General features: G+C 40.6%; 1 protein-coding gene across 2 annotated transcripts in view; it reads right to left on the reverse strand.

Moving 5' to 3' along the window:
• Positions 1-13,603, reverse strand: part of coq6 (coenzyme Q6 monooxygenase) — a 36,932-nt gene extending 23,329 nt beyond the window's left edge. For both annotated transcript variants that reach the window (XM_057859954.1, XM_057859953.1), the window contains exons 1-3: positions 13,234-13,603; positions 13,014-13,148; positions 8,567-8,625 (exon numbers count right to left, since the gene is read on the reverse strand). In XM_057859954.1, coding sequence (XP_057715937.1) covers positions 8,567-8,625; positions 13,014-13,148; positions 13,234-13,435 — 396 coding nt within the window. In that variant the 5' untranslated portion in view covers positions 13,436-13,603. The remainder of the gene's footprint in view (positions 1-8,566; positions 8,626-13,013; positions 13,149-13,233) is intronic.
• Positions 13,604-13,673: the final 70 nt, after the last annotated feature.

Consider the following 13,673-nt stretch of genomic DNA (forward strand, 5'->3'; position numbering starts at 1 on the left):
GAGTTCAAGAAGCACCTTCAATGAATGAACTTTTATAAAAACGTTTTATCTGGGGTGTGACAATATATCGAAATGGCCATGTATCGCAATAGGCTATCGATATAATCCTGCCAAGAATGGATACATCATTTTAAAAAGGTTTAAAAAAAAAAAAAAAAAAAAAAAAAGGAAAAAAAAAACAACACAAAGGAACCAATAAGTTGCTACCAAAAGCCTCCACTAGAATAGTGTCTGTGTTAGCCAGCTGGCTGCTATTGACAGCGGCAGACGTCAAAAACATTTTGACCAGGAGGGTTACAGATAGATTGGACGTCTAGCACCTTCAACAGCACTGGAAGAGCATTCAACTGGTTCTTCCTGGTTTTCGAGGCATTTATAGATCACTTCATTTTCATTTTAGGGCATTTATAGGTGACCTGTTGTTGATTTAGGGGGCAGTTCGCAGGTCACTTCCTATTCAGTAGCCTATTCACATATTGAATCGTATGTAGAGACTACAAAAAAGTCCCAAGTGATATTTACAAAATGATAAACTTAGCTTCATACAATTAAAAAAAAAACATTAATATAAGGATCAGCAATGACACCACTATTTAACTGATGGCAGTAAATGTCAAATTGACTGGAGCTTTGTTTTGGTTTTCATCCGTGCTGACTGGGGTGGTATGCCTGTCTTTTGGGGTGGCAGTTGCCACCCCATGCCACCCTGGTGGATACGCCCTGCAAGTTATATGACTTAGTTCTATTTCTATTCCGTGTTTTGTCTGTCATGATGATTTAATGAGATTTTTATGTATCATTTAATTTGTGTTTTGGGATTTTTATGTGATGTAAAGCACTTTGAATTAGCTTGTGTTGAATCGTGCTATACAAATAAATTTGCCTTGCCTTGCCTTGAGGTGGGGCGAGTATAGCACGGTACAAATGTCATTTAGTCACGCAGCACATATTTTCCCTTGGATGGCTTAAGACGTGAATGACTATGATCCAGAAGGCAAAACAAACAAAAAAGTCGTAGGATAAAGGTATCATGGGTGAGGTACCCTGCCATAATCACCCTAAAAAGGCAGGGCATGATGACATCTTAGCCCCAAGTGAAACACTGCGGTCAAAGCCGGGCTACGCGCTGACCACATCTTACAAGCCGGGCCGAGCCTCGCATCCGTGGCCATGGAGCGGCTAACAACCTTTCATCGTCCTGCACTTGTTCACATGAATCTTCATAATTAGAAGACGCGGGGAGTGAGTAGCAATTTGCTAACGTCAAAAGGACTTCATCCTCATCAAAAATGCGGTTTGAAAAAGAAAAACTGGGTCATCCAATTTTGGCTCCCGTATCGTGAAGGTATGTTCCGTTTTTATGGAGCGGCTAATAAAGGCAGAGATTGCATAAAGGAATGACGAAATTACATGTCACCTGAACCCATCATTTAATGTAAATGACTCCATAGCATGCACGTAATTACACACAGCGGAATTTAGTTTTGTGTTCATTTTGCTGTAAAACGGAGTAGAAGCGGCAGAATGTCAAAGAATTTGCTCTCCGCAAATTGTATGCTATTATGATTATTGGATGACAAAAATACATGCAGAATATCAGTGTGCAGTGATTCTCATGTTAAAGAGGGCAAGAGTAAGTCAAATGAAAAAAAAAAAAAAAGTCTGAAATGTTGTAACCTTATTGGGGGAGGGGGGGCAGCCTTCAGAGCTACAACAGGGTCTCTGCAGGTTTCAACAAGCCACATTTAAGACTTTTAAATACTTTTTTAAGACCTTAATGAATGCAATTTAGGACTGATTTCACATCAATAACGGAAAAAAGTATGAAAGACTTAAAGGAAAACTGGAGGCAAAGTACCGGTACAGTGCCTTGCAAAAGTATTCGGCCCCCTTGAACCTTGCAACCTTTCGCCACATTTCAGGCTTCAAACATAAAGATATAAAATTTTAATTTTTTGTCAAAAATCAACAACAAGTGGGACACAATCGTGAAGTGGAACAAAATTTATTGGATAATTTAAACTTTTTTAACATATAAAAAACTGAAAAGTGGGGCGTGCAATCGTATTTGGCCCCCTTGCGTTAATACTTTGTAGCGCCACCTTTTGCTCCAATTACAGCTGCAAGTCACTTGGGGTATGTTTCTATCAGTTTTGCACATCGAGAGACTGACATTCTTGCCCATTCTTCCTTGCAAAACAGCTGGAGCTCAGTGAGGTTGGATGGAGAGTGTTTGTGAACAGCAGTCTTCAGCTCTTTCCACAGATTCTCGATTGGATTCAGGTCTGGACTTTGACTTGGCCATTCTAACACCTGGATACGTTTATTTTTGAACCATTCCATTGTAGATTTGGCTTTATGGTTTGGATCATTGTCCTGTTGGAAGATAAATCTCCGTCCCAGTCTCAGGTCTTGTGCAGATACCAACAGGTTTTCTTCCAGAATGTTCCTGTATTTGGCTGCATCCATCTTCCCGTCAATTTTCACCATCTTCCCTGTCCCTGCTGAAGAAAAGCAGGCCCAAACCATGATGCTGCCACCACCATGTTTGACAGTGGGGATGGTGTGTTCAGGGTGATGAGCTGTGTTGCTTTTACGCCAAACATATCGTTTTGCATTGTGGCCAAAAAGTTCAATTTTGGTTTCATCTGACCAGAGCACCTTCTTCCACATGTTTGGTGTGTCTCCCAGGTGGCTTGTGGCAAACTTTAAACGAGACTTTTTATGGATATCTTTGAGAAATGGCTTTCTTCTTGCCACTCTTCCATAAAGGCCAGATTTGTGCAGTGTACGACTGATTGTTGTCCTATGGACAGACTCTCCCACCTCAGCTGTAGATCTCTGCAGTTCATCCAGAGTGATCATGGGCCTCTTGGCTGCATCTCTGATCAGTTTTCTCCTTGTTTGAGAAGAAAGTTTGGAAGGACGGCCGGGTCTTGGTAGATTTGCAGTGGTCTGATGCTCCTTCCATTTCAATATGATGGCTTGCACAGTGCTCCTTGAGATGTTTAAAGCTTGGGAAATCTTTTTGTATCCAAATCCGGCTTTAAACTTCTCCACAACAGTATCTCGGACCTGCCTGGTGTGTTCCTTGGTTTTCATAATGCTCTCTGCACTTTAAACAGAACCCTGAGACTATCACAGACCTGGTGCATTTATACGGAGACTTGATTACACACAGGTGGATTCTATTTATCATCATCGGTCATTTAGGACAACATTGGATCATTCAGAGATCCTCACTGAACTTCTGGAGTGAGTTTGCTGCACTGAAAGTAAAGGGGCCGAATAATATTGCACGCCCCACATTTCAGTTTTTTATTTGTTAAAAACGTTTAAATTATCCAATAAATGTTGTTCCACTTCACGATGGTGTCCCACATGTTGTTGATTCTTGACAAAAAAATTACATTTCATATCTTTATATTTGAAGCCAGAAATGTGGCGAAAGGTTGCAAGATTCAAGGGGGCCGAATACTTTTGCAAGGCACTGTATATAAATTTATTAGTGATGCACGATAATGCATTTTTCAGCCGATACCGATAACCGATACTTTCCTCCTTGTTCCAACCGATAACCGATAATGTCAAGCCGATAATTTTATTAAAAGATTTATGTAAAATTTTAAAGTATACACAAGAGAAAATATTACTGTGCAAAAATATTATTGCTCTTTTTTTCCAACATCAAATGTGAACAAGTAGTAAATTCCAACATCTAAATAAAGACAGATTGTCTGACATTGTGTAATGGTAAACCTTTGGCAACAATTACTTAGAGTAAATACATAAATTGCACAAAAATGGCTTTAAAAGTAAGCCATTCCTAACGTATAACAATACTACAAAGCAAAAACACAACTCCTTAAAACTACTTAAATTCCCTTGTTTTCAGTTTAAATCTATTGGAAATAAGTGAAATTAACTGCCAGCACTTCAAGTATATTTCACTCAGATTTCTTGAAGAAAAATAGCCAGCTGAAAATAAGCTTAACAGCCTTATTTTAAGCAATAAATTATACATAATCCTAAAAAAAAAAAAATTGTCAGAAATGTTCTTTATTCAAGAATATGTATGGTTCAAAACATTATTTGAAAGCAATTTTTTCTTGATTTAGGTGAAAAATGACATTTTTTTTTTAGATGTTTGGGCTTAATAAGAACAAATGGCAAGATTTAGTTCAAGTAAGTGGAATAATCTGGCACATTCATCTGTTAACTAGTCTTCAACACTCAAACAAGATGGGGAAAATTATTTGACTATATTTAAGAAGAATGATCTGATTAAGACGTCATAAATTTAAAGCGTACTGAATGCATTACTGACTGGATGACTTCTTTCGTGAGGTTTGGTGCATGTTAAAATTATCAACTAACCACTGTGCCGTCAAGATAAACATGCTTTCTTGACATCACTTGTGTAAATGTCCGTGGTAAAACTGATGTGATCGGCATGTCTTTCACGAAGAATTGTGGTCATATAAACTGCATTATTTTTTCATCCAGGGGTTTGGCTATCGGGTCATTTCGGGAATTTCCTCCCACCTGTGCCCGCGGCTTCCAAATTAGCACCCGCGCCAGGCCTCTGTCTTGAACCGGAGTGGCGACGGCAGCTAAGTTCGTACCGGATATCCGCCCGCCCCGGCTGGCTCGCTGCGCCGTATTCGGTGCATGGCTCTGCTCTGCCCGCTTAGGGCGAGGCGGCGGCGGCGGCCTGCCGGACCGGCGGGCTCCGTCGGAAGACAGCTACCTGTCGACTATCGGTCTCGTGATGTGTTTAGCCATAGATGGGAGTTTACCACCCGCTTTGGGCTGCATTCCCAAACAACCCGACTCCGGGAGGACCGCAGCGACTCTGTGTCGTCACAAGCCCCGTAGCTTCCTTTATAGTTTATTTGTGTTTACAATAGCTTTAGCATTCGCGCTAGCAGCAGCCTCATATTCGTTCCAAAAATCGTTGTGATGCAGTTTTAAATGGCTGCTGGGTTAGTGGTGTTCAATGAGGACGCTTTCTTTATGCCTCGTGGAACTGTTTTGTAGATGGCGAAAGCGTCGTTTATTTCATTTCACACACGGGAAAAGCAACACACGCTACTGAGAGCGCCTCAACACTGATGTGTAACACCGCCTCCTCTATGACGCCGTACTCCTCAACCCCTCCTCCCACAGGGGCTTCAGAGAGGGGAGGGGTTGAGCAGGCGGCGGTGGAGAAGTGGAGATAACTGCTTGGTTGCGCACATTTGGAGGCAAAATCAAGTATATAATTATCGGATTGCATTATCGGTTGATTTTTTTTTTTTTTATCTGTATTATCTGTGTGACATCATAATCGCCATTATCGGCCGATAATTATCGGTAACCGATATTATCGTGTATCTTTAAAATTTATTCACAGCTATTTCACATTGCAATACAAAATACTTAACCTAACTGAAAACACCAGGCATTTCTCTGAATCCAGACTGGTAAACGCTACGCCAATGGTCATTTGCCACCACCCATGGATGCAAGTAACTGTACTGTAAATCGGTTCTGTTTAAAGTTTTCTCCGCCGCTATGCTAACTAGATTGTCAACACATAACTGCAAGTGCACAGCAATAGGCAGCTGACCGGGCACCACAGGTACTTTTGCTTTGTGGTTACATTACAGCGTCCCCAAAAATCTAAATATTTGAAAGTGAGACTGACATTTATGCATGTTCCAGTCACTGACTTCACTATCAGTTGATGGGACACGGGGCCGATCCGTAGGTGGCCTATTTTCAAAAACTAAAATTCAAATATTTTCAAAACCAAAGCCGCGAGAGACCTAAAGCCAAAACAGGCACCTCCCTTAGGCATATATGAGCAAAGGCGTCAAAAAATTCAAAGTCGTACCCTAATAAAATCTAGATTAATTATTTTTTTTTATACAAGTAGAACAAAAAAAACACTTAAAATGGCTATAAAATTCTCAAATTTTACGCTAGATGCACAAAAATCACTAAACACAGAGATAATCACCTATAATTTCAGGATCAATAGCAATATTCAACATATAAGTTTGTGCTCAAAATATATATATTTTTTTATTTAGTGCAAGTTTTCAACAGCTAATAAATCACTCAATTTTCACATCAGAAACGTAAAAATTGAGGAAAGCATGCAGCATGCAGGATCATCTTAATTTTAGTCAACAAAAGCCAAACTTGCACTTTTTAAACAATCAAAACTTATTTCGGTTTAATTTCGGTGATCCTATTGCCTCAGCACATCTTGCTATCTGGCCCTCGTCGTTGGTTTTAGATTGAAATATTACATGAATAAAACGTGTAAAAGGCGATTTTTTTTTGTATGGACGCAGAAATGTATAAATTACTACTCTTTTGCCAAAAAGCTGACAGTTGGCCTAAAATTACCTGATTATTTGACTATTACGCTACTGTGCATGGATACAACATGGCAGCCATCACAAACCAAAGAGCTTTTTAAATTGAAAATTCTTCCCGGACTTTTTACGAATATGAACATAGACCTCAATTCTTGGTTAAAAGAAAAAAAAAAAAAAAAAAAGAAACACACACAAAAAAAAAACGGGCAGTTATGATTCATTTTACGTCAATATTTCAAGCCAAAATTACGCTATTGTGTAATTCAACGTGGCGGCCATCGCAAAACAAAGAGCTTTTTAAGTTGAAAATTCTCGTAAATAAATGCATACATCCCAGAATTTCTATAGATATGAACATAGTACAGTCTAGATTCTTGGTTAAAAGCAAAAAAAAAAAAACCTGACAGTTATTATTCATTTTACATAAATATTTCAAGCTAAAATTACGCTATTGTGTAATCCAACGTGGCGGCCGTCATAAAACAAGCTTTTAAAGTTGACAGTTCTTGTGAATAAATGCTTAAATCCCGGAATTTCTATAGATATGAACGTAAAACAGTCTATATTCTTGCTTGAAAGCAAAAAAAAAAAAAAGGGCATTTTTCATTCATTTTACATAAATATTTCAATTTAAAGGCTAATTTTTTTCATGCATTTTCTTCACAACAAATGCCTGTGGCGTCACCGAGGTACCAGCACTGTTTCACCGACCCTCCGCCTACTCTCCGCTTGGCAAAAGCACTTTTCTAACCCACATAACACCTGCTACTAACAGTTAACAATCACATTTGGTGTTTTTATATTTCTGCATCTAATTTGATGGACCAAATGCTGGTTGCTTTATGTTAATGCTTGTACATTAAGCATGCGTGCCATGCACGAGCTTGACACTGGCTGCAAAGGGGGGCAGTCGCCAGTAAAAACAAGTGACAAACACAGAAAGCACATTAAAGTGATTTTCCATTAAAGGCTGTTTTTTAAAAAAAGCTTTCTAACTCATGAAATCTCATCCTGTGATATTTTACTGAAGGAAGATCGGAGACCCAAAACAGTTTGTTGAGGCGATCATGTGATCATGTAAATTGGGTACGTCACATCCTGTGGTGTATAAATTTTTTTTTAAAAAAGTGTGTCCATTGCGCTCATGCGACATATAGTGGTACCTCTACATACGAATTTAATTCGTTCCAGGACCTTGTTTGTAAGTCGAAATGGTCGTATGTCGAGCAGGATTTTCCCATAGGAATACATTATAATTCCATTAATTCGTTCCAAAGCCTAAAAACATACACTAAATTCTTAATAAATACTGCTGGCACTGTTACAAATGGCAATTAAACATAGAAAAACAAATAAGTTATAAATAAATAATTCAGAATAATATAATAATAATAAGAATAATTAATAATTATTCCTGTAAATAATGTAACGAATCGGATTCTAATATGGCGGACACTTTTTACTGTCCCTGAACGCACCGCGAAGGTGACGTCTCAGTGAGATAGGTCGGTGCGGTAGAGATAATACTTTCGTTTTCTTGAGAGCGGTCAACTGCTTAAGACAATGGGCGTTTTGTGTTGGATAAGTTCTTAAATAAATGATAAAAACGTGACGAAGCTGGCGATTTCCTTGGCAATGTTACCACAATAATAATTGTCACCTTAACTTATAAATAGTGGCGAACGGTGGTCGGAAGAGGACCATGGAGCTGTATTGTTGAGCCAGTTCAGGGACGCGCACCCCAAGCTCATATTTTTCTATAACTTGCATCTTCATTTCAAAGGTAAGCATCACTTTTTTCCTTGTTTCTCCAACTGTATCAACTTTTTTTGAAAACTGTGTTGATTTCTCACACAAGAAAATCCACCGTGCGTTCGTTTGCAGTGCTGTCATGTCGTCGTATTTCGAGCAACTCGTCGGATGTAGAAACAAATGGCGGCTCAAATTTTACGTCGGATGTCGAAAAGATCGTGTGTCGAAGTGATCGTATGTAGAGGTACCACTGTATTTTAATATCAAACCATTGGAAAAGACACCTAGTTAAAGCGATATTTGAATGTTTTGTTCGAAATTCAACGGTTTCCATGACGAGTTTTTCATTGCAAATTTCAGTTATGCGAATTACTTAAGGTAAAGGTAATGGAAACACAGCCACAGTAGTTAACAAGGAACTAAATCAAAGAATGATAACATACCTGCATCTTTTTATAAGGCTTGCACCTCATTTTTGTGATATGCTCCCATGCACCAATATCTGCAAAAAACAAAAATTTGTTCATTTTGTTGTGCTTATGCTACAGACAAACAACAACAAAGGAATTCTTGTTCTGCTACCTTGAGAGCCTGATTAGTAGAGGAGGAACAAAACATCGAAATGATGATATATCGTGAAACTTTGTATCCCAAAAGGTTATTGATATGCTCCTGCCAAGAACCGACAATCCATGCATACATCCATTATCTACCACTTAATCCGGGATCAGGTCGCAGGGGCAGCAGATTTAACAAGGAAGCCCAGACTTCCCTCTCCCCAGCCACTTCAACAAGCTCCTCCGGTGGGATCCTAAAGCGTTCTCAGGCCAACTAAGAGACATAGCCTCTCCAGCATGTCCTAGTTCGTCCCCGGGGCCTCCCGCCGGTGGGACATGCCCGTAACATCTCTCCACAGAGGCGTCCGGGAGGCATCTAAACCAGATGCCCGAGCCACCTCAGTTGGCTCCTCTCAATGTGGAGGAGTAGCGGCTCGACCCAGAGTCCTTCCCGGATGACGGAGCTTCTCACTCTAACTCTAAGAGAGAGCCTGGACACCCGGGCAGAGGAAACTCATTTTGGCCGCTTGTATCCGGGATCTTGTTCTTTCGGTCATGACACACAGGAATATAGACCGGTAAATCGAGAGCTTCGCCTTTTGGCTCAGCTCCTTTTTTCCTACACGTACCGGCACAGAGTCTGTATCACTGCAGATGCTGCACCAGTCCAACTGTCGATCTCGCGCTACCTCCTGCCCTCACTTGTGAACAAGACCCCAAGATACTTGAATTCCTCCACTTGGGGCAGGACCTCATCCCCGACCCGGAGAGGACACGCAACCCTTTTCTGACTGAGGAGCGTGGTCTCTGATTTGGAGGTGGCGATATTTACCCCAACAGCTTCACACTCCGTTGCGAACGGCTCCAGTGAGAATTGGAGATCACGGCTTGATGAAGCCAACAGCACCGTATCATCTGCAAAAAGCAGAGATCAATGCTGAGGCCATCAAATCGGCCCCCTTCAACACCTCCGCTGCGCCAAGAAATTCTGTCCATAAAAATTATGAACAGAATCAGTGACGAAGGGCAACCTTGGCAGAGTCCAACCCTCAGTGGGAACGAATCAGACTTACTGTTGGCAATGCGGACCAAACTCTGACACCGGTCGTAAAGATCTGAAAAGCCATTACCAGGGGGCTCAGTATCCCTCGGTACCCGCACTCCCAAAGCACCCTCAACAGGACTCCCAGAGAGACAAAGTCGAACGCCTTCTCCAAATCCACAAGACCAGTTGGGGGAACTCCCATGCACCCTCGAGGACGCTGCAGAGGGTGTAGAGCTGGTCCACTGTTCCCACGCCGGGACGAAAACCCCACTGCTCCTGAATCCGAGATTCGACCTCCCAACGGACCATACTCTCCACCACTAATAGACTTTACCAGGGAGGCTGAGGAGTGTGATCCCTCTATAGTTGAAAAACATCCTCATGTCCCCTTTCTTTTAAAGTTGGACCACCACCCTGGTCTGTCAATCCAAAGGCACTTTCCCCGATGTCCACGCTATGTTGTAGAGCCTTTAGGAACTCCGGGCGGATCTCATCCACCCCCAGGGCCTTGCTACCGAGGAGTTTTTCAACCACCTCTTTGAGTTCGACCCCAGAGATAAGCGAGCCTGCCTAAGAGTCCCCAGACTCTGCTTCCTAAAAGGAAGATGTGTCGGCGAAATTGAGGTCTTCGATGTATTCTCCCCACCAACTCAGAACGTCCCGATTCGAGGTCAGCAGCACCACATCTCCACTATGCAGTGTTAATTTTGAGTCACTTCTTATTCATTTGGGGACATTTTTGAGTCACTTCCTTTTCAGTAAGCTAAAATCAATGGGACCTGTAAATGATCCAAAATCAACAGGGAAGTGACCCAGAAATGCCCTCAAATAACCAAGAAGTGACTGAAAATCAACAGCAAATGACCTGAAATTCCCTAAAACCCATTGGTTGCCATTGACTGCCATAGACATCCAATCCGTTTGAAGTGGGAGGGATGGCAGCGAACGCATAAATGGTCATTCGCTGCCACCCTCCCAGTTCAAATGGATTGGGCGTCTACTAGTGATAAAGTCAATTCACAGCAGAAGAATCAAAAGACTTTGGGTTTTTTTTTGTTTGTTTTATTACTCGTATAGTAAAAATTGTTATCTCACCATATTGTGAAATCGTTATCGTGAGCATTGTATCGCAAATTGTATCGTACAGTGAGCTACCCAGAGGTTCCCACCCCTACTGATAAGACAGAGCAATTCCTCAAGTGTGTGTTGTTTTCCATTGATCAAAAAGTGGAGTGGTTTTGATTATTGATTATATATGATTGATGGGCTACTATTTTCCATGTCTGAAGCTGCTTGCGGTTCAATTACAACCCCAATTCAGATAAAGTTGTGTTAAAAATAAATCAAAACAGAATACAAGAATTTGTAAATAATGTTACACCTATATTTAATTGAATACACAACAAAGACAAAATACGTCATGCTTCAACAGATAATGTTTTTAGCAAATAATCATTACCTTTGAATTTTACTTATACTTTACAAATATCTACTTGTGGCTGTACATGTCAATTACAGTTAATTCATATTACAGCTGCAAATCAATTTTTTTTTCCAAATTTGAAGTGGGAGGGATGGCCCTCCCAGTTCAAACATTGGAAGTCTACTAGTGATAAACTCACAGCAGAAGGATAAAAATAGCTTGTTTTTCTGTTTATTGTTTTGTAGAATACCCTAGATTGATTTCCTGATAATAGTTGTATTGCCATATCGTGTGATCGTTATCGTGAGCCTTGTATCCAGTGTTTCCCCATCTTTGCAACGCCGTTAGAGTTACTGAGGATGTAAAGGAGAGAGTTACTATGCGTTACTACATTGGTTGAATGACGCAAGAAATATCTGAGAGACAAGTAGAGAGCAGAGTGGGAGAGGGGAAGGGGGTTGTGACACCGCTGCAAACGCGGTGCTAGGTGGCCCGGACTGTTAGCATAGCATTCGCGATCTCACTAGCATTAGCATTTAGCATGGCAAGCGTCACGTTAAACGCTCGGAAAACTTTTTACATACAGTTTGTTGCGTTCAGGTGGGTACAATTCATTGAAAATAACGGACCGTTTTCCTGTTCAGTATGCATTATCATCAAGTGGGCCTTGTCCTTGTACAGTGTATCACAAAAGTGAGTACACCCCTTGCATTTCTGCAGCCCAGGAGGAAGCCTCTTCTGAAGATGGTACACAAGATAGCCCGCCCGTCTCATCAGACCAAAGGACATGGTTTCAGTAATCCATGTGCTTTGTTGACATGTCTTCAGCAAACTGTTTGCGGGCTTTCTTGTGTACCGTCTTCAGCAGAGACTTCCCCCTGGGGTGACAGCCATGCACACCAATTTGATGTAGAGTGCGGCGTATGACTCACATTTGTTTCCAGGGGTTTAGATATTAATGGCTATATTTTGAGTTATTTTAAGGGGAAAATAAATTAACTCTATTATATAAGCTGCACACAGACTACTTTTCATTGCGTCAAAGTGTCATTTTGTCAGTGTTGTCCCATGAAAAGATATAAATATCTGCAGAAATGCGAGGGGTGTACTAAATTTTGTGATACACTGTAGATGCTACAATATAATAATATATTTTTTACTACCAAAAAATAGTCACTTGCCCTAAACTTTTCTTGAATGACGTATCCATAAACCGTGTGATTTTTTTTGTTTTTAATCAAAACAACCAGAGCAAAGTTAGAAGAGGAAAGAAATTCAAGCATCACCTGCGTATTGAAAAATATATCTATATATACGGGTGTGATGGTTTACACAAGTCACATTTCAGTACAACAGGAAAAATACTTTTTTCTCACAGTGCTTAAAAGTGAACGTTTGGATACCATAACACTATTATATAGGTGAAATATAAAAAAATGTAAAAAGGGTGACCTATGCCTTTTTTGGAATGAAAAAGAGTTCCATTCACTCAGTTACTAGAAACATATTTGATGTGAAAGATGTTATACAACGGATCATGTAATAACGTGTAGAACATGAAAAGTAACGTCAGTTACTTTGACGAGTAACTAATTACTCTTATGTTGAGGTAACTGAGTTAGAAACTCAATTACGTTTTGGGAGAGATAATTTGTAACTGTAATTATTACTTTTTTTTTAATTATTTTTTTTAAGTAAGATTAACAACACTGCTTGTATCGCAAATTGTATCGTATCGTGAGATACCCCTAGGTTCCCACCCATATTCAGCATACCTGACGATATTTCATGGAAAACTCAGGTAGCAGAACACAATGATTGACAAAATAATTTGATTAGAGGGGGAAAAAAGTTATGTACTGCACCACTAAGGAGTGCAGCAGAGCCTGGACTGATAGAGCTGACTCTGGTGCTGTAGCTGTCAGGGACCTGATCCATCACTTTTTTGTTTCCTGCTTCCAGGAGAAGGATCTTCTTATCTGACAAGTTGGGATGCATGCCTGCCAAGGGAAAACTACATGCTTGCTTATTTGCTTCCATAGTACATGATCTTTTCGATGTTGATAGCTGGAGGTGGTCACTCACCTAGGGCGCATGCCATTGCAGATCCAACCATCCCTCCCCCGGATATAATAACATCATAAACCTCGTTGTTGCCACTATCATCGACATGTTCTGCGCACACTAGTCCTCGACTGATAAGTTTTGCTGCAGAAAAGCGTTTTTCTGCTAACAAACCCCGACCAAGCCCGTTTAAGGTTATGCTAGCCTTTGTAAGGTTTAGCATTTTCGAATATTTTACGTAACAAAGCTTGCATTAAAATATGATAAACATGTCCTTCGTCAAAGTCTGAGGGTCAAGATAAAAAGTTCAGATCGTTGCTTCCTCTTGAGCGCGTCCTTAATAGACAGAAGCAGTGTCACCTCCGTACAGCTGCCATGTTGTGTTGACAACTTGGGGACTAGGGGGGAGCACTTCCGGCTTTTAAGCCAATCACCGGAGACTTTTTTTTTCGCGGCTCGCG

Source organism: Corythoichthys intestinalis, chromosome 15 (genome assembly GCF_030265065.1).
Source record: "Corythoichthys intestinalis isolate RoL2023-P3 chromosome 15, ASM3026506v1, whole genome shotgun sequence".
Lineage (NCBI taxonomy): Eukaryota > Metazoa > Chordata > Actinopteri > Syngnathiformes > Syngnathidae > Corythoichthys > Corythoichthys intestinalis.